The 22,991-nt window shown below is 36.0% G+C and overlaps 2 protein-coding genes across 2 annotated transcripts in view; one reads left to right on the forward strand and one right to left on the reverse strand.

Annotated features, from left to right (window-relative positions):
- Positions 1 to 22,991, reverse strand: part of LOC125230248 (protein singed wings 2) — a 108,619-nt gene that overhangs the window by 38,026 nt on the left and 47,602 nt on the right. Inside the window, exon 5 of the mRNA XM_048135354.1 lies at positions 8,482 to 8,639. Coding sequence (XP_047991311.1) covers positions 8,482 to 8,639 — 158 coding nt within the window. The remainder of the gene's footprint in view (positions 1 to 8,481; positions 8,640 to 22,991) is intronic.
- LOC125230247 (rho GTPase-activating protein gacZ-like) overlaps positions 11,772 to 22,991 on the forward strand; it is an 89,808-nt gene continuing 78,588 nt past the window's right edge. Inside the window, exon 1 of the mRNA XM_048135350.1 lies at positions 11,772 to 12,165. The gene's annotated coding sequence lies outside the window, so the exon portion shown is untranslated. The remainder of the gene's footprint in view (positions 12,166 to 22,991) is intronic.

The raw sequence follows: 22,991 nt of genomic DNA on the forward strand, positions 1-22,991 counted from the left end.
AGCATCGTGCCCAGTGTAGGGAAGATGGATGGATATGTGTGTAAATATATACGAAGGGATGGCGACTGCGGTTAAACTGTTTCCCGGTTTTTTTTTAATGTTGAGATTGATTGTTTGTATCCAAAGCCATTGTAGTTGAGTTTTCTGTAACTCCGACGAACCCATATTATCCCTCTTTCTCGTAATTCTTCCAAGGAGTCTCCCTGAGTGTAGTAAATACTTGTCGATTGCCACAACACTTAACTATATGGTAACTAAATAAATTACACTGAAAATTCAGTAAATATTTTCACTCTAATAACTGCTTTCGCTGTAAGATAAAACTGAGGCAATAAAACACGATTTTAGTCTAGTATTTATTTTTATTTTTATTTTTATTAACAGTACTACTTTATTCGACCGGCTATGCAGCCTCACGTCATTCTTGGTGATATGAAGAGACAGGGTATATAATATCTGCGAAGAGGGTTCCGCTGCTCTGCTGAGCATTCTTGGGATACTGGGTTATTTTTCTGTTGATAGTTTCGTTTCATGTCATTCTTTCAGGACCCGGTGTATTTCTTCTTGTTCTTGGCAGACGACGAACACGGGAGGTAGCAGAAAGAACAATTTGAGTGTCCTTCATCTATGAGTAGACTTGGCGACATAAGAGTTCCAGTAACTTGTATCTACTGTTGGCTAAGTGCAGCGTAATGTTGGTGGTTGTAGTTGTAGACCGCTAACAGTTCGAAAATTTACCATGAACGGTGATGACACGTCCGCTGATGTGATAGATGAATGACGTTTTGAAGCGCAGTTCCTCTTGAAAACAGTTTCTTCTAGTTCGTGGACGACAACCAAGTTTTAAGTCCTTACTTTCATGATTCATTCAACCACTACACATTAGACACTCGTGCACAAGTTCGCTTAAAGAAAGCACAATAATAAAACAACGATAGATTACGTGGTATTAGTCACTCAAAATAACTTAATAATCACCTTACAGCTACTGTTTCGTCACATTCACATATACCACACCCCAAGACACTCGATCTCGGCCATGTGTCGTTTTAGGTACCTAGAACTTAGAGAGTAAATATAAATACATTTTTGGGGCTGGTTTAGCCTGCTCTGGCAAAAAAAGCTATTTACCTATACAATAAAGCTATGTTATTTTTTTAGTAGGTAGCGTGGGTTCGACTGCCATATGGTCCGATGGGCCTTTTGTCTTAGTCATAAATTTGCGTCTGTCGAAATTTGAAGAGACATTTGGATGACCCTATTCTCAATAGAGTATTGCGTTTATCTTTTATGACACTTGACCGTGTTTGGCCGAATAGCGGTGACTGGAGGCCAGATGTGTGCAGTGTGCACGCCTTTACGAGGAAACTGTCTTGTGTTTTTTTTTTGAAAGTAATTTATCCTTTTCTTTACTGGGTAGTTATTGGCTTTTTATGAGTTGGGGTTGCAATATGTTATGTTGTCAAAGTTACCCTGATAATTCCAGAGAAAAATCCTCTTTTTTGGGTCTCAAATAATGTTGTCTTATATTTCCGGCTAGCAATGTATCTTCGAGGAATTAATGGGTTTAGTAAGTACCTAAAGGGGTGTTATGTACATATGACTTTATAATGTGAACTTAGTATGTACATTATTATATGTTTTTCGAACTATGATATTTCGTTGCAGTCCTTCGTTATAACGGTACCAATAATATGGTAATATCATAATCATAATCATAATCATTTATTTCTAAGAATATGGTACAGTTTTGGTTAATAAAATATATATTATTTAGCGCAAGGAAATAGTAAACTAAATGTTTTGCAACTGGCCAACTAAACATCGCTATCGGAATTGAGACCAACGTGCCTTCTTAAGTCTACGTTCCTGTCTAGTGTGTACCGTAACTTTCATTCTAAAATAATTTTGATCTCGATATTTGAAATATCTGCAACTACTAAAATAATATTAGGACAAGCCAAAGTTCTTGACTTAATGTTGAAACTGTAGACAAGCCCGATTCCGTGATATAGTAAAGGTAAAACTTATTTCGAGCTCAATTTCGCCTTCAACGAACCAATTAAATGTCTCTTTGTTCACTTACCAAACTTAAGGTACGGTCCATTGATAACAGACTGTTTGCCAAGAAATTAGAATTGTACACTCAACGGTCTTTGGAACGCGTGAAAGAAGTTTCTAAATGTGAAATATTTTTCCGTCAATTAATACGTCGAAAAACTTGTTGAGACATAATTTAAAATCACAGGCAAGTAACAACTTCAGTACAAAATCTGACACGCGCGGCTCGGCCCTACCCAACAAACAAAATATCCTTATAAAATCAATCTATAAGGGCTTAACACTCATAGTAGTTTTAAAATAGCATTCATTATGCCAGAGTTCCTTATAGCGGCTCATTATAAGAGAATTTGGCCTAATAGTACATTTACTCTTATAATTTGGCCATGTACACGTTAATAAGTCAAATTTATATGACTGCTTTAAGGGTTTAAAAATATTTACTCTTATAGTAGCTCATTATAAGAGGATTTGGCCAATAGTACATTTACTCTTATAACTTGGCCATGTACACGTTAATAAGTCCAATTTATATGACTGCAATAAGGGTTTAAAAATATTTACTCTTATAGTAGCTCATTATAAGAGGATTTGGCCAATAGTACATTTACTCTTATAACTTGGCCATGTACACGTTAATAAATCCAATTTATATGACTGCAATAAGGGTTTAAAAATATGTATTCTTATAGAAGCCATTTAAAATGCCTTTTCGCTGTATAATATTCAAAGCACTATAAAAGCTTTTGTTATGGCCAATTATTCTTATAAAAGTAATGCATAAGATAACTATGATGCTTTATGCCTCATAGGAGCATATTATAAAACGTCTATCCAGCAAACAAATTATAGCATTTTATAAAGTGTTTAAAAGAATTAAAGCAATACATTTTCTCTTATACAATAATTATAAAGGCATTATTCTTGAAAGTGTCGTATTAAAAGTTTTTATAAAACTTGATTCGTCATTTTGAAAATCCAGCGAATGTGAACAATCTGATCCCAACTTATCGATTAGTGGTTCCGTAGAGGATGCCATTATGGAATAATTATAAGAATATGCAGGCAAGCAGCAGTGACAGTAATACAGGTATATCGTTAAATGATGAATTGAGTTTGGATTTAGCTCTATAATTATATTTTTTGTTCTTATTTAAGGTGTCTGTAGCTCTGCGGTGAAAAATGTTAAGGTATATACAGCGGGGCCGCGGGGCAGATCTCGACTGGAGGGCAAATGTAACTGGTCCATTGTTTCCATGTTTTACAATGTTTACATTATTAAATAGAGTGTCCACCGGTTATACCAGACTAGCATGCACTCGGAGGTAGCCAATTATACATAACTGAGCGTATAAGAGACTATTACCAAGGCACTTAGTTTTTTTATCCATCAGTACCTACTAATATTAATTTTTAAGATTAACTTTATTAGAATAAGTTCCAAAAGTGTATTCCTTACTTTATGGTCTTTGGTCTGAAATAAAAAAAAAAATCTTTTATTGCGGATTATCATTGTGAATGTTGGACGATCTGAATAAGTGAATACAATGTTCGGCTATTTTAAGAAGAAACCGATTTTATATGTAGTCCTTTTGGGACTAAGACAGATTAAAATTGAGGACAAATAAAGACAAACTCACTGTTTTTAAGATATTTATTTATGTGCAACGAAACCAAACCCATACAAGTAACTTTATAAGATTAATATTTTCAGTTCTATTGCTCACGATGTTGCTGTTTCAATGAGTCTACATACTTCAAAATATTAATATATTCTTCAGAGCGCCTACACGGTGGTAGAAATTGTAATTAAGCTATCAGTAAATTTCCAAAATAATAAGTAGTTTCTTTTATCGAGGTCTTCGTCAAATTCACAAAAGATAATTATTGATTTTCGTTTTCTTGTTTTGAATTATCAGCGCCATCTTTGCTTGGTGTGATTTTCTTACAACCTAAACTATTTCCTGCGTCCTCTTCCATTTTGCATGTTTTTTGATCCACCACTCCTGGCTTATTTTTGGGTGTAAGTAATGATTGTGACTGATTTTCTCCATCAGAATATGTGCCGTTTTGTAGTTCATCTGTAATAAAAAAAAAATATTTATTCGAAGTCTTAGGCTAGGCTGTTTATAGTTATCGACACAAAGTCCATTGTGATGGCGGTACTGAAATCGTCTGTGGTTTTCAATAGCACTTACTTACTAAGAGGAGGAGAAGAGTTGTCATCTTCACGTCACTAAAAACGGCTGACTATGTATCTCATCCACAGATTCTGTAACAATAACCATAATAATAAATATCAAATAGAGTATTTGACTCAGCATTTACAATAAATCAATAGGAAGTAATAAAATAAGGCACCAGAAGATTAAATATTCCGAAGCACAAGTTTGTTTTGAATTGAAAATTCTAGGTATAACTTCCTAATTAAATATTGAAAATATCAGTATTACCTGACATGCTGCGGACTACACGGTTTTATTTTGTTCTATGCCGGTTAATCGAACCAAACCTTTATCAAAGCGTTCCCCAAAATACCGGTTTAAAAAGAACGGTCTTTCGAACAAAAATGCAATTTCAAAGGTTTGCGCCAAGTACATGATAACTAGACAGCGGTTTTCAGGTAGCGATTTAAATATTAATATGGATATGACTAGTGCAATTTTTTAAATACATGTCATGTGGTTTATAATCTATTATTATTACCTACATCGCACACCACAAACTTCACTGAATAATTAGATTAAATTAATGTTATTTTTTCATCAAACTACATTTAAAAAAAAAGTATTTTATTCTAAATAATGGACTTTCAATTTAAATATATATAAGAAGGGAATTATTTTCATTTTTATATTCTTTGAGCCATAATAGAAGTTTTTACTGTGCAATGCACAGAAGAAATATTAAAGAAATAAGTATAAATAAATATTTTTTTTATTTTTATTTATTATCATTATAATTTTTGCCCAATATTCACAAAAGCATCCAAAAAGGGTTTTACTTTTATGTTCCCATACATTTTTTCGTGTGTAGAAAAAATAATAAATATTGTATGCGAGTCATATTCATAATATTAATATTTAAATCGCTACCTGAAATCTGCTCTCTAACGATAACGTTATGAATTTTTAACTGGTATCCGTTACAAATATTTAACTAGATGGTAAGGTTCGGGATTTCACTAATTGTGAGAAGGAACCCTAAAGATATATAAAATGGCGAATCTTAAGTAACACCGGTGGCTATTATAAAGTTTTTACTCTTATAGAGTATTTGTAAATGATGTGCTTACTGCTTTTACTCTTATAACAGCCTTGCTCAAGACATGTCAAAATTAATTAACATCATTTTTAGTACAAAACCGTTGAAATACAAGGGCGCATTAATAATACAACACATTTTATATCACATTTCACCATGAAATTGGATTCCCACACAGTTTTCATAATAAATAAGCAAATAATTGTAATATGTAAAAGTTAACTTACCGTTTACTAACTTGCAAAATGGATGACTTGATGATGATGTACACATAAATCACTACGAAAAGCACAATAAACTTTTAAAACAGCATCCTGTTTCGCCGTTATGAGTTTTACTCCCTTATATCTGATGATCACAAAACGTGTACAAGAGCTATTGCCCTTATTAAAGCTTTGAATATGATTCTTACAAGTATAATTGCCTTTATTAAAGCTTTAAATATGATTCTTATTAGTACATTAGCCTTTTAAAAGCACTTTTCTTGCCATTATAAGGTTAACTTTCTTATTGCATGCCATAATAAAGCACGTACAAGATAAGAAAGCTAATAATATAGCAACTACAAGGGGGATATAAGGTTTTTGGCCATATAAGGTGTGCCCAAATGCCCTCTTGTAAAGGGTTTACAAGGTTATTATAAGAGTACTATTTTTGGCATTATAAGCCACTATAAGACTAATTTTTGTTAGTTGGGTATACACTATGTAACATAATTGCCGTATAGTACCTTTAATTTTCATGGTGTTTATTTAAAAAAAAGGAAGTGGTATCCGTAACCGCTATTCGATACCGGTTATGCTCTTAAATGGATCACCAGCATTAATGTTACATCCTGTACAAATACATAGATGAACTTGTTTGTTCTATGTAAACCAAAGGTAGCAAAATTATTATATACACGGTGAAATAAAAAGAACCGTTCAAAATTTTGCATAGTGACATTTGAGGTCATAATGAACAACTTTTATTATGGGACCAATGGTGAAATCGCAAAAAAAAATGGCTGTTTCATACATTTCGACGGCATCCCAACATCTCATAAAACGAAGACTGTTTGAATTACCAAGTCAATGGCGACAATAACGCTACGTCCAATAATGTTACCTAATATTGAAGAGCATTAACCATCGTCTACAGTGTTAGCTGACACAATATAAATCTTATTGCAAGGATGTTAGGTGCAAGCGATAGTAAAAAGTAATTGCTATTTTTACAACGCAGTCGTAATTGCAAATATCACTATCATTTGACCTCATTGCAGGCATTATGAATGGTCAAATACGATACCTAATTGTTTTAAGATAGTAAAATGAACTGAATTATCTTTCTGAGATCTAATACAGCGCCTAACAAGTCTGGAGAAACTACAAAACAAGTTAAAATACATAAGTAATAATAATTAATGAACAAAAACAGAATACATTTTCGCTGTAGTCGATGTAACAGACTAGTTATGATGTCTGACAGGGTTTGAACGTTACCCCGAAACCTCCCTAAACACGACACCCTTTGGTACAAAATTCTGCGCTTGCGAACACAAATGAACTGAAGTGCATGTACTTGTAATGGCGCGAAGCTGCTGGTGCACCTCCTGCGTGTAGCCAGTCTTAGGACGTACTCCGTCCGCCGCTGAGCACATGACTCGGTGTTGTGTAGCAATCCGAGATCCGAGGACCAGATCTAACCGTCTGTACTTTAGGTACCAGACTAAGATTGAGTCTTATGAACAGGCTTTCCTTTCCACCAGTGTGATTCGCGCATAATCCACATTGATGCGAAACATATCCTTGGAGCCAGTTCTTCACTCGTCTTAGAATGCGCGCTAGCCCGATTCAGTCTAGTTTGCGCTAGCCGAATGGCATTTCTGCGAAACGTTTCAGAAATCTATCTCTATTGTTCTTGCGTATTGTCACGACAGAGCCAGACTGCATTTCTGCGGCGTTTCGCATCGCAGAAATGCCATTCGGCTACAGGGCCAGCAATGGCAAGCATGCCGAAATGACAGCATAAACGTGCTGACTCAATTTCGAGGATATTGCAGCCGATAACACGGTATGTATTTAAGCGGTGCAGCGGCTAATTTCACTGTGCCAGCAATTCGTAGAATAACTGATTCGAAACTAGTGTCCGGTCGGTCACCGCTCTTGTAATTTGAGGTCATGTTTAGAGTGAATTGCCAATATTTAGATATTGATCTAAGCATATCATAATTGCATTTGTGATTTTAATGCGTAGTGCTGTGTGAACGAGTAGTTTTCATTTCGCACACCGATGTGATTTAGATTGCCAGCAATCCAAAAACCGCCTTATGTATGTATTTGAAGCCGTCATACTACGCAGCACAACGTGATCACAGAATGCTGACGAAAGACAAGAATTAGGTCAAGCAAATAAATACGATCGACTGTTGTCTGCCTCTATTTACTTATAATCATTTGTTTTGAATCAATAGTATCTTTTGCTGAGGTGGCCCGCTCCCCACTTAAAACATCAACTAATGAATTTGATTTAAGTAGTTTGATGTTTTATAGTCAGTATTTTGTTAGTTTTGGTGTGGTGAAAATTTTTGTGTTTCACTATTGGAATCTTTCGCTTGCTCGGGTATAGATACCGTAGACGGCACGTGCGGTTAAACAACTACTTTGCCCCCTTGTAAAACTAACTATTGTTTTAATGTTTATTTAGGCACAAACGGTACAATTTTCCTTACAAATAGTAAGTAGTTAATACGTATGCACCAATGAATATTGCACAAGTTGCACATAGGTATTTTATGCAGCCGGTATTTAAGAGAGTTCAGAAAAGGAGAGTGGCGTGGGTAGCAATTTGAGACTAAGCCGAACACCTTGCAACCTACCTAAGTGGTCGGGCACCGTGCGGTTTCAGAGGAATTTTCTCCCACGAAGTCCACGAACGCTCCGGCTGTGGAATGAGCTCCCTACCAAGGTATTCCCGATGAACTACAGTATGGGGTTCTTCAAAAAAGGAGTGTACAAGTTTCTAATGGGTCGGCAACGCGCATGTGACATCCCTTGAGTTGCACGCGTCCATAGGTTACGGTGACCGCTTTCCATCGGGCGGGCCGTATACCTGTTTCCCCCGACGTGGTATAATGAAAAAAAAACATAGTATACGAAACAGGTAGGTACTTACTCTAATGAAGTCCATAACTTTATGCAGCGGCTTTCCTCTGTAAAGCTGCTGGTGGCACATGAGTTTGTAGTAATCTACTATCTTCCTCTTCACCGTGTCGTTGTCTCTTTCCATTGCCAGCCAGTCTAGCCCTCCATCGCTGCAGTCCCATTTGTTATCTAAAATGAAAAGAAAACCGGTCAAACAAGTTTTTCGTTAGAAGTTTTTGCCGGTGGCTAATATATTTCCGAGCTCATATAGCCCGGCAACCTTCAAATCAAGAGGGAACAGGCATCTGCTGGGCAAGCTTAAGTTACTCCATCGTAGGCCAAGCCTTTGCCTTTGGCTAGTCTGTATCCAAGAGTAAGCGCATTTATAGTAAAAAAAAGGCGCAGAATTCAAATTTTCTAATAGAATTAATCTTTTCCTCCTACATTTAAAATACAACTTAAAATTTAAATATGTTACACAACAAAAAATAAAATTAATGCTAAAACTGAATATAAAAAATCTCAACTATTAGAGGACTGACCTCTGGAAGTGAACCCAGGATGCTGGCGGCGTTGCCCCTTTGCACCGCTAAACTTAATTTTTTGGGCAAAGAAAGACCCTGCCCTGCAAACTTAAAATTTGCCTAGATAAGGCAAATTTAAAATTTGCCTTTCTTATCTAGAAGTTTTTGAGTTTGTCGCGAACATCAGGCCGCATACCTACAGACAGACGAGGTGAGGGAATTCGGCTTGTAAAGCTACAGAAATTAAATGCACTTCTCATCCCCGTGGAAATTTCTTATCCATTCACATTGACAGGACAAGGGCAAACTAAAGGATAAACAAAATAATAACAAATTCGTAACTATTTACATAACGACCTATTTAAAGCATTTAAACCCTCTTAAATATTACAACTTAATTATGAAAGTACGTTAATTTCAATAACTTCAAATGGGCATTTCGAGTGGTATTTTAGAAGTTACAGCCTAGGTACTTATTTCAATTAAACAACAAAGTTTTTAACTCAGATTTCATTACCCTATTAAGCAGAAAGTAGTTTTGGTGTATCGCTTCATATGGTGATTTTTGTGTTTTTATAAGAATAGCATGAATTTACGTACGGAACAGTGACATTTGGTGCAGTGGAATTGCTGAACAGAACTCCTCAAATCTGAACGGCACACTTATGGTGACTTTGGTATTTTTATAACTACAGCCATGCATTTGCCTTCAGAACAGTGAATTTTGGTGCAGTCGAATTACTGATGATGATCAGAGCGGAACTCCTCAACGACGCATAGCTCATGTTAGGAGATTTGTTCTCTTCGTTATATTTGTTTAGTATGTTGGGTTTTCATACCACATTTTGGACTAGCTCGAGTTCTGGTAATGGGATCCATGAGGAATCAAACTTCTCAAATCTAAACGGCACACTTGTGGTGACTTTTGTATTTTACATGGCAAAATACCAGGATTTAATCAGCAAGCATTGACTAGCATCTTACACCACGACATAGTATGATAGACCTGTGGCCCATTTCTCAAAACTGAAAGCTACAAGTTAAAAGCGGAAGTCTCTTTCCAACTTGTCGTATTTTGACTACCACTTGTAAATTGTTGCTACGAGAAATAGGCCCCAGGTGAAGTGTACGGCGTTAGAAGTTGGTGAAAGACTAGTACAGTATAGAATTAATATTTGAGCGTGCACGGGAAAACGTCCCACTTTGTTGATTGCTATAAAGCCGCTGTGTCAGGTTTATTCATATAAAGATACAAGTAAATATCGCCTTAATGGTAACCGATAAAGTGGGACGTTTTACTAAACACACTCACATATCGTCACTACTTTAAAAAAATCTCGTATCTCACGCTGTTCCTCAAAGTTAAAACGCAGTAAGTCTATATGCATTCCATACATACTTACTACAATTTTCTTTTCATTGACAGACGAAGATAAAAGGTTTTTTTTAAAGTAGTGACAATATATTGAAATAAAAGGGTTTCCTTTAGGTATTTATTTATTATAGTAAACAAGTTCTTTGTTCATGGGCAGTGATGTGTGATGGCATATAAAACAGTATTAAATCAATATAATATCAATTTACAGGTATATCAGATTACAAAGGCAGGCACTGCAGGCAGGTGCAAAACAAGATCCCGAGAAATGGATAATTCATTCTTATATTTTATTGTAGGCCAAGGTAAGCTGATGTAACCGAGATGCAACTGCATACCTATCCTTCGTATACGTACATTACACCTCAGAGGCACAACCTTCCATAGCTGCGAGTGCTGGTTGTAAACGTTGAAACAACTGGATTAAGGAACCCAATGAATCCTTGGTCGAGTTGTGTCAGTTGTGTAGCTAACGCAACCGCGCGCCGCGTACCCATACTATTCCTACGGGAGATCATACGAGTGGTGACTTTGAGTTGGCTTCTATGTTCCGTCTAGTACAGTCAACCAATTGGAACGCTAGGCCACTGTAGAACTATGTCATAGTGACGTTATAAATCAGATTGTTAGAAATCTCTTACTGCTTGCCATTTTGACATGGTTGTGGAGTGGCCTAGGGTTCCAATTGGTTGACTGTACCTACATGAGATGGTCAGGGGCTTCTTATGTATGAGGTTACTGCCCTGTCCGCTGACCGAACGGATTTCTTCATTAAATAACAATTTTGAAATTGAACATCTTATCTGAAATTTCAACATTTCAAGGCTGATAATATTAAACATAATATTCCAGTCATCTTTTCAGGAAATTTCATAATGTAAACTTCATCAAAATTGTATAATTTAGGCTGCCTCTAGGTATTTTTCATAAGAGCATTTTCGATATTTTGCCGAGTTATTAATTTGTTACCTACTGCAAGTATACATATATTACAAGTATAAATGTATTACGTATATTATTTTCCTTACTAACCAATATAGGTATAGGTCCTCATATTTAATACTATTCAATTTCTTGTAAGAAGATTAATATTTGTAAGATTGTTGAAAAACTTGTAAGATTGTTGTTGTGTAATGGCTTTAGTCTATTCAGCCTCTTTGAAGTTATCTGTCAAATGTACTTTTTGGTTTATTTAGATGAAATATAAACACGTCAGTCATTATGTCATGTTACAAATAAAACGCCTTTTTATAGCGTAATCAGTAGTATCAATACCTAAACAGACTGCTAATTTGATATACTTAATTTATTTCAATAACATCCCCACTACTATCGTTGTACCTAACAAAGACATGTGCAATTCTAAACCGAAGTGGCGAAGGCAGTACCATACCGGATTGTAAACAATTACGACGCGTAATCCTTATCGCTTACCACCTGGTAAACAGTGACCGGCGTAATGGATAAGTTAAAGTTTAAACTAATCCGATTGTACCGCGAAGAACAATGTTTGTGGGACCCTAATGACCCTTTATTTACAAGCGTCGTTGAACGACACAAAGCTTATGTCAATATTCGTGAAGAATTGTCAAACATGGGTTTACCGATGACACTTAAAGAAATACAAAATAAAATAAGACTTCTGAAGGCCGCCTATTTTCGTACTAGAAAAATGCTAAGGAAGGGACGTTCTATTAAACCTATAAGCAGTACCAACACAGCGAGAATGTCATATAAAGTGAGGATAAAGTGTTTTCGTAAAATGGACAGATTTCTTAAAAGTGTGCGTGACACTCGGATGAGAAGAAAGCCTTTGGTAAGTTTTAGTATTTAGAATTACATACTTACTCAGAAAAAAAGTTATTGACTTGATTAGTTGCAAAGTGTTCTGTCTCCTTCTGCCACCTCGACTTATGTATTTTGCGAGAAAGGGACAAAACATTTTTTAACTAATCAGTTCAGTACTTTTTTATGAATAGGGGGTTAGTACCTAATATATACTAACATTGATAAGTTGATAAGTAAATTACGTAAGTTTTATATCGTACAATGTTAATTTGGCATCGATTTGATGTGGTCATGGTGTATATGTCACACGTCAAACTTCTATGAAACTATGTTATTATTTTATTATTCAGAGCCCACTGTGTCCCACTGCTGGGCAAAGGCCTCCCCCCTCTTTTTCCAATCTATGACGTTTACTTAACCCTAGAACAGACGCGGCTATCAAATGGCAGTTTAGTACAGTCTAATAAAAGTAGTGGTCATCAGTGGTAATCAAACACCTGTATACTTGCATAACGCATTTTGGTTACGACAGTCGAGTTTAACTTACTACATAGTTAAGAGTTTTGAATGATTCACGGTTATTTTCATTAGACTTAATATTGACCGGGATATAGACCGTGATTACCTTTTTGATTTTTGTCGAGCTCCCGATATTTCGACGCAGTTGCATGCATCATGATCACGGAAAACTGACGAAGGCGGGTGGATGTTAAAGTTGTATAGACAGCGCGCGATCTACCCTCCTTCGCGCGCGTCGGCTGCGTTCACTTTCAGCGTTACCACTGGTCGCGACTGGGAGCTCGACAAAAATCAAAAAGGTAATCACGGTCTATATCCCGGTCAATATAAGTTTACTACATAGTTGCCGGATCCTTTGAACCGTACCTCTGTTACCATAGTAACCGATGATAATGCCGAAGCAGTGTTGCGTAAACAAGCCATTACGTCTTGATAAACATACCTACACATTACACGTTATTAATGGGTCGACCTCACAGAACAGGGGCCTTGCCATGATCTCTTAACGCGATTCAGTTTAGGACCTAAACTGAACTGCGTCGCTATTTCCTACCACGACATTGTTATTGCGATCAAATTTCGACCGAGCGAGCGATAAGCGTCCCAGCCGTTTCATTCACTCATCTCAAGTGTATTTCGTACCATGACATGCCACTTGAGCCTAAACTGAATCGCAGGAATGTCAAATTTAGCGATTCATAAAAAGTTACTCACTTACCGCATTATTCTGAATCGCTTTATTGTAACACTAGCGATACTAAATAGTTTTGTGTTTTTTATAAGGAGTAGGAGATGGAAAATATAACTAAAGCTAGTTTCATCACCTGATTAATTTATTATTTTGGTTTTTCGATCCTTACCGATTCGATAATAAAATATAAAGTTTTATGATTTTGTTTAGTTGATATTTACGGACCAACTATTCCAACTAACTACACGTTTTTACATTTTTAGAGTGCCCTATGATCTCGCAACTTTCGCAAAAACGCAAATCAAAAAGAGCGAGAAAAAGTCTGATCCTTTTTTAGTCGATATCCAAGGAGTCATGTTAACACTTGCGACAAACTATGCCTAGAACTAGGATGGCTAAGGAATCAACTAGGTCTAGCATAACTTAGCGATATACATTAAATTTAGACACGAGTGAGCTACCTACAAATACTAATGACTTACGTATTTGTTAAAATATCATCCAAACACTGCGAGTTCTATAGCCGAGCACAGCACTTCAAATACATAAATAAAAACTTTATTATTAATTACCTACTAGTCAAGGGCGCGACGTTCTAAACATAAGCTTTAACGAACTGTCATTAATGTCATTATATATATTTTTATCATTTATTTATAGTTTTGTTCAAAAAGACACGATATTTTACAAAAAATCATTGTAATTATTGTGAATTTTACATTTAAATATTTTAAATGTTTCTTTTTCCAGTTTTAAGAATAAAATAAAATTAAAAATTAGTACTCGTTCCTGGTTTTCGAACGATCAAACGTCACAAGGGGAAAACGAGATAGATTTATACGATTCCTATAGCGTCATCCTTTTCTTGCCAAAACGATTCAGTTGCGAACCAGAGACAATATCGGTCTTTCATTCACTTGTACGCGGTTCAGTTTCGACTCTGAACATTGGAGGTCATGGTAGCAAATTGAGACGCTCAGTTTAGGCACCTAAACTGAACTGCTCTGCGTTTGAATCGTTTTTAAAAAGATCGTGGTAAGGCTGCAGGGTTTCCATAAAAGATAATATTATTATAGGGATTATGGGATTTTTGCTTTGCTATACCTAGGATACAGGATAAAAATAGAATCACTCAGAATAAAATATAGCATGTGAAATAGTACATTACGATACACGTGCGAAAAAAGGGAAGTTTCAAACGAGTGGCGAAATTTTGTTTCATTTCCGTACAAATTTTATGGCAAAAGATTTTCTTGATTTGTGAAATTCTTTGTCCCATAGAAGTTTTTGATCTTCTGGATCAAAGAAAAATCTGGGCATCTAAAAAAAAGTTTGTCATCGCAACCAGCTGAATGATAATTAAAAAGCTTTCATGTATTTTTAATAATAAATAAATCTCAAAAGATATCGTCAGTCTGTACTGTATGGTCTGTATGTAATACAGACATTAAAATGGGGATTCGTTTTGTAATATGTACTTTGTATGAACATTCGATTGTCCTTTATCTTTTTAATCTCTGACGCTTCTTTTATGTACCTATTACAGGTGGATTATGTACCCACATTTAGACCGAATTATCAGTGAATCAACAACAATGATCTCAGTAGATAATTCGTAAGTAGTAAGTTTCATTGACCTATTTGTTTTACAAAATGACGTATGTTTGCAATTGTAATATGGGAATTAGGTTAATATTCAGAAGAAACCTGCATACATGGTGTAATTTTTATAATCGGCAATACAATATTTTTGCATTAATCGAGGTAGCACTAATTGGTGATAAGTAGGTATAATATATTGTTGAATATGAAATAGTAATGCCACATCTAACTTTTCCACGTCGAAAGCCCATAGGGCCATTATTAAATACTAGAAAATCCATTAAAAAAATCAGTCTTTGTATTTTTTTTACGTATATACTTACGGGATACGGTCCGCCTGATGGAATGAGTTTTTTATGTTATATTTTAATGAATATACTAATGTGTTTTATATATCCTTTGACATTCTATTACTGAATTTTAATTTCCGTTGTTCGAGTGCCAGGCTTAAGTCCTACCTTTTACTTATAGTTTAATTTGATCTCCGGATGTCCATTTGATCTCAATTTAGGCATACATAAAGCGAATAATCGCAGATATAATTTATTTTTCCCCTCAGTAGCTCGGAAACACGTGTTTTGTCCTTTAATACCAGCGGGTAAAAACGCATTTTATCCACTAGTGGGTAAAGTAATTTGACCTTGAATAAAGTCAAATTAACTGCTTTAAAATTGATATGAGTAGGTGAATCTAGTAATAAAGATGATTTACCACCTGTGGAACTACTGGAAGCAGTGATAAACGCATTTTTTGCGTTGTAGTTTCCTCGCTATATTGAGGGGAAAAGTTTTGTGTTACACTCGGGTGCAAATGTATTTTACTTCTCGTGTGTTAAAAAACTCGCAAGTTCAGGATTCTATTCTCGAACCACTCGCTTCGCTCGTGGTTCAACTATAGAATCCTTTCACTTGCTCGTTTTTCAATTCCACACTCGGCGTTAAAATACAACTTTGCCCCCTTGTATAACAAATAACTATTTCCCCTCACTAGCTCGGAAACACGTGTTTTGCCCTTTAATACCAGCGGGTAAAAACGCATTTTATCCACTAGTGGGTAAAGTAATTTGACCTTGAATAAAGTCAAATTAACTGCTTTAAAATTGATAAAAGTAGGTGAATCTAGTAATAAAGATGATTTACCACCTGTGGAACTACTGGAAGTAGTGATAAACGCATTTTTTTGCGTTGTAGTTTCCTCGCTATAGTGAGGGGAAAAGTTTTGTGTTACACTCGGGTGCAAATGTATTTTACTTCTCGTGTATTAAAAAACTCGCAAGTTCAGGATTCTATTCTCGAACCACTCGCTTCGCTCGTGGTTCAACTATAGAATCCTTTCACTTGCTCGTTTTTCAATTCTACACTCGGCGTTAAAATACAACTTTGCCCCCTTGTATAACAAATAACTATTTCCCCTCGCTGCTCGGAAACACGTGTTTTGTCCTTTAATACCAGCGGGTAAAAACGAATTTTATCCACTAGTGGGTAAAGTAATTTGACCTTGAATAAAGTCAAATTAACTGTTTTAAAATTGATAAAAGTAGGTGAATCTAGTAATAAAGATGATTTATCACCTGTGGAACTACTGGAAGCAGTGATAAACGCATTTTTTGCGTTGTAGTTTCCTCGCTATAGTGAGGGGAAAAGTTTTGTGTGACACTCGGGTGCAAATGTATTTTACTTCTCGTGTGTTAAAAAACTCGCAAGTTCAGGATTCTATTCTCGAACCACTCGCTTCGCTCGTGGTTCAACTATAGAATCCTTTCACTTGCTCGTTTTTCAATTCCACACTCGGCGTTAAAATACAACTTTGTCCCCTTGTATAACAAATAACTAATTTTTCTACATTCTATATCTTTATAAATAAACATAAATGCACACGAAAACAAAGTTTAAATTTAACTCCATTCATGAATGCATACCGAATTTTCTTTTAAACGCATGTTATCTAACAAGCTCAAGGAAAAAAGAATCTGCATATTGCTTATACTTGGGTACATTATATATTTAGTTATATATTTATAGATTGTATGTAAGTTTATATTATAAGCTATATATTTATGTGTTATACACTCATATATACATTTTCTTTTATTGGATATACATAGGTAATTTGATTTGTGTTTCTTGTCACATCTCTATATTGACAATCTTGCACTAAAGTTTCTGTTTGATCCAATGGTTAACTGGTAGAGAATGCCTTAAGGCATTAAGTCCGCCATTTGTACAATTTTATGTCGTGCAATAAAGTCTAAATAAATAAATACCTACTGCTATCTAAGAAAATACAAATAAAAGTTTTGATCATTTGTACCTACTTTTTCGGCTAGTTGCAAAATTTGTTGTATAACCAACCAAATACAAAAACCAAGCGGATCAGTCACTGATCGACATGTCTTTTAAAAAAAAATCGCTGTCAATAGAAATTGTCAACTATGTAAACAAACCATTATATAAAATATCAATATTTTAGCATAATTTTATTATTTTAAAGGTTGTGGATCATAATGTGATATGAATTGATTAAATAACACATGCATTTATCTAGTATCTGATGAGTTAGAATGGAAATTAAATACATTTTGATTACAAGGTTTGTTTACATTGTTCACAAGTTCTATTGACGGCGACTTTACCTTTTTATTTAGTCGTGTAAAGTTTTCATTTACCCTCCACTGGCATTAGGAGCTTTTTGAGGGTAGATTTTATTTACATTTACTTAAAATACCTAAAAATACGGACTACAGGGACGTCGGGCCAACTGTATGGAAAAAGACGCCGCGTCGTCGCGTCAGGCTTTGCCATACAGTTGGCCCGACGCTACGCTAAGTGGACGTTAATCGAATAATCGCCTAATGAATAGCAAACATCGGGCTTTTAAGGGGGCTTAGCGTGAATTTAAATTTAAATACCAAAGCATGTAAATTGTAGACAACTATAGTTGCTCGTGTGCGTGCACCACACATAGATGGCGCCACAAAAAAAATCTCTTGTAGCTTTCGATTATACTTGTAGATGGCGTTAAGTGTCACTTTTGAAACATGGCTCGAAAGTGACACTTAACGCCAATCTACAAATAATCGATGGCAACAAGGCATTTTTTTGTGGCGCCATCTATGTGTGGTGTAGTGTATGCGTGTTCTTAGGCGGTCGCATTTTAATGTATGGGATGTTATGATGTTCTTATATTCAATCTGTGATGCAGGTAGGCCTGGTGAAATTTCAGCGCCGTCGGCTTCATACTTACTTTTCTCATACAAAAATTTCTTAATAGTTGCCACATCCAAAACAATTTAGACGGTGGTGCCCCTATTACTTTCTCCTCTTTTCCAGGCTGTACTTCCGTGCCTCTGTATTTTTTTTAATTACCTAATTTATATACTAAACAAAACTAAACTATACATAAATTTAAACGTTTTGGAAGTAGTAAGCATCTGGACAGGGGATAATTCTCAAAGCCAACTAACCGGGCCTATTACTTTTTACAGGCCGTTACCGCCCGGTGGACTGAACATCAGCGGTCTCCTTTATTGAATATCCCTTTTATACCTATTGAGCTATGAGTGTTGTCCTTCAAATAGGTAGATGTTAAAGTCCGTTATAGCTCACAGAATTATCAAGTATCTACAATTTTATCTACAAACGACACAAACGTAGGTATTCATATATTACGAGTCGTCTAGACATTTAGGATTTGTATTATTTAGGTGGAATATATCGGCGTGGGTAGGTGACATTTAGATGCTCATTTCTTTCTATTATATAATTAATTAATTGTACATGTGACAAATTGATCTCTTTTTAACCTATGAAATTTGTCGTCCCATTTGATGTTTTATAACTTAACCACAAAATTTAAATTAAAAAAAAACCCCGACACAGTGGACTGATTTACATCAAACATGGCTAAGGACACTCCCGACTAATTTCAGCTTTCAAACAAAAAAATAATAATCTTAATCGGTTCACACGCAACACACACGGTTCGTAAACACACGCAGACAGACACGTCAAACTTATAACACCCCGTCATTTTTGCGTCGAGGAACTTTAAAATGGCCAAATTTAATGGATACAAGACAATCCCTACATCAATTACATACTCACGAATTGTGTTCTCGTTCATTTCGCTTTTTAGGGTTCCGTAACCAAAGAGTAAGGTGGGACCTGATTGTGATTACTAAGGGCCGGTTGCATCAAACCGTCTATCACCGTTAAAGCGTTCGTAAAATTTTATTGTATGGGAAGTTCCATAGACGTCTGCTGCGTGACGATGATGTGTCTGTCAAATGTGGTTGATGCAACTGGCCCTAAGACTACCCTGCGCTCAGTCCGGTCGTCAGTCCGTCTGTCGTTACCAGGTGCCGTAGCCGAATGGCATTTCTGCGACGCGAAACGAAATCGAAACGCCGCCGCAGAAAGGTAGTCTGGCTCTGTCGCGCCAATACGCAAGAGCGATAGAGAGAGATAGCTACGAAAGATATATTATCGTGAGCGTTTCGTGAGCGTTTAGGCATTCGGCTACGCACACAGGCTGTATTTCATGAACGATGACAGTTAGACATTTGAAATTTTCACAGATTATGTATTTCTGTTTCCCCTATTTATAACAACAAATACTAAAAACATAATAAAATAAACATGTAATTAGGACTACCAAACAACAAACACGAATTTTTGCCGTTTTATAGGTAGTGGACTAGTGGTACAGAACCCTTCGTGAGTCAGTCAGACTTGTTCTTATTGTTTTCGTTTATTAATTTATTGGTTAAGTTTAATCACATAATATGGGTCACTACTACACATTACAATATAGCCCGGTATAATTATGCAGTGACCTTATACGAGTGGATATCATTATGGGACTATAACAACGAGATTCTATGTTAAATTAACCCCATAAGTAATATTTACAAAGCGGCATCGTATAAAATAGTCTGTGTCAGTTATAGGTTTCAAATTACAAGATAATAAATAAAACAACGGCTGTAATATCTAGAATCACCTTCAGCGTTATTTGACACGGCTGTTTATGAGAACTCCGCGTTTGACGTTGCAAAATACGGCTAATTATAATAAAATTATGTGGACGTAGTACAAAAGGGTATAAGTGAAGCGCATGTGGCCCAACGGCAACAGCGTGCGACTTTCAATCCGAAGGTTCCCGGCTCGTACCAATGAGTTTTTCGAAACTTAGGTGCGAAATGTCATTTGATATTTGCCAGTCGCTTTTATAAACAAATAATTTAAAAAAACATACATTCGAGGAAAACATCGTGAGGAAATCGGACTAATTCCAATAAAGCCTAGTTACCCTTCGGGTTGGAAGGTCAGATCGCAGTCCCTTCCGTAAAACTATGTAGTGCCTATGCCAAATCTTTGATTTGTTTTCAAAGCGAACCCCAGGCTATCATGAGCCGCAGCGAATCCGGTAACGCAAGGAGGATAATGAGTACAAAATGGTATAAGAAACTCTCAGTATCTTATCTTATCTTATCTTAATCGTATATCTTATCTTATCTTATCAGGTATAAACAAGTATAAGTGTTATGAGGAACTTACACTCTTTTTCATCTGAGCTACGCAAGATTTAGTACCCTTTTTAAATACTAGGGTCACAAAACTGTTAAGTGTAACTTAAGAATAACGTACCAAAAATCCCTTCTGTCCTCTATTTAATTTCAAGACTGTAACATGTAACACATGCGACAATTGCCACAAAAAAATCGACGGACCCGTCACCTACCACATCAGCACTGCAACATTCAATTTTGTTCGTGGCATAAATCGAATGACAGGTGACAAATGACATTCGTCGAATTTTTTATAAATTATAATTATATTCTTTTTTTAGGGTTTTTTACATATAGCCCATCATGTCCACGAATTATTGCCTGTTATAAAATTTACTCTCTGTATAACTAAGTACCTACATGAACATGACAGGCATAATGATACAATTATTCACATTTCCCGTAATACCAATAATTTTACGAAACAAAAGAATTCAGCAATTCTTGTTTTTCTGTGCTACTCGTTAAAAACTTTTTCCCCTCACTAGCTCGGAAACACGTGTTTTGTCCTTCAATACTAGCGGGTAAAAACGCATTTTATCCACTAGTGGATAAAGTAATTTGACCTTGAATATGGTAATTTTTTCTGCTTTAAAATTGATAAAAGTGAGTGAATCTAGTGATGGCGATGATTTACCACCTGTGGAACTACTGGAAGCAGTGATAAACGCGTTTTTTGCGTTGTACTTTCCTCGCTATAGTAAGGGGAAAAGTTTTGTGTTACACTCGGGTGCTAATGTATTTTACTTCTCGTGTGTTAAAAAACTCGCAAGTTCAGGATTCTATTCTCGAACCACTCGCTTCGCTCGTGGTTCAACTATAGACTCCTTTCACTTGCTCGTTTTTCAATTCCACACTCAGCGTTAAAATACAACTTTGCACCCTTGTATAACAAATAACTGAAAATAAAAACCATAACGAAACAGTCTTCATTTCCACTTCACATGTCAAGTTACAATTAATTAGGTATAAGTGTTCCGCCGGTGACTAGCGCAAAAGCACACAAGACGACACTTGACACCTGTTTGTGTAAACTCTTACGTTACAGAAAAACGCTACTACAAGTTCTTAGAACAACTACAATGGGATCAGTGTTTTTTGATACTAGTTTTAAACACATGTGTTGTGTAAGGTACATGTGGACTGTGGGCGTTGAACAATCGGACATAATTTGTTCATTTGTGATTATAATTCAGCTTATTGTTTTTTTAACCCCTGACGCAAATACGACGGGGTGTTATAAGTTTGACGTGTCTGTCTGTGGCATCGTAGTTCCCGAACGGATGAACCGAATTATATTTAGTTGTTTTTTGTTTGAAAACTGAATTATTCGGGATTATTCTTAGCCATCTTTCGTGAAAATCGGTCTACTATATCGGGGTTTTTTTTTTTAATTTTAATTATGTGGGTAGGTTTACTACACTGTTTTTGCCTGCATTATCATTGCCTGAATTTTTCCACCATCTCTGTTCTTATCAAGATGAAAATTGTTGAGCATTGATTGATATGACTTTTCGTTCGTCACATCTATTGACAAGTAACAGTACGATAATTCACTCTACCTGACGCTTGATTCACGCTAGATGTCACTACAAACTAAGTCGTATTTACTGATGTATGGAGTACAAAGTACAGTCAACCAATTGGAACCCTTAGGCCACTCTACAACCATGTCAAAATGACAAGCAGTAAGAGATTTCTTACAATCTGATTTATAATGTCACTATGACATATTTAACTTCTGATTAGCAGAAACGTCTGCAATCGATGCCGTTAGGCTTAGAATAAATTTAAAAGTGGAAAATGTCTGCCTTGGGTGAGACTTGGTTCTACAGTGGCCTAGGGTTCCAATTGGTTGACTATACAACTCTTTCTTTACTATATTCTATATCACATCCGCCGCCCGCACTTCGTCAGTCCCCTTACTCGCCTTACCCAGCCGCCCCCGTACCGCACAGATGAGGACTCATTTAACCGTTTAGTTTTTAATTGTACTAGGTAGGTACTCTTGGAAGTAAAAGTGCAGTACGTCATTAAAGCGTAGATAAAATGAACATATAATGTATTGCGAAGTTAAGACCACCAAATATCCAATACAATAAGGCTGTTATTACAGACCACTACAATTGACGTAATCTCGGTTGCAAGTTTCGTAGTTTGTCCCAGGAATATGTGTTCACTCCATCGGTTTATACCTTGAGCCATTGTCCAGCCCGGCGCGGAAGATAAGCTTCGCCACAGAAAACAGTAACATACAGGCCATTTCAAATGTCAGAATGATATCTGAAACATGTTTACACTTTAAGTTCTCGCGTTTTGTACACATTAGAGCGGGTAAAACGAGTAGATCAATTTATTTGTCTACCCCGAACATTGACATAAACTAACATCGGGTAGTTTTGTGTGTTTTACATCTTCGATGACATTTTGCAGGGACATCAGTCTTCCGTGACCACGGCCAGTGCAACCTGAC

The sequence above is a fragment of the Leguminivora glycinivorella genome, chromosome 10, assembly GCF_023078275.1.
Source record: "Leguminivora glycinivorella isolate SPB_JAAS2020 chromosome 10, LegGlyc_1.1, whole genome shotgun sequence".
Lineage (NCBI taxonomy): Eukaryota > Metazoa > Arthropoda > Insecta > Lepidoptera > Tortricidae > Leguminivora > Leguminivora glycinivorella.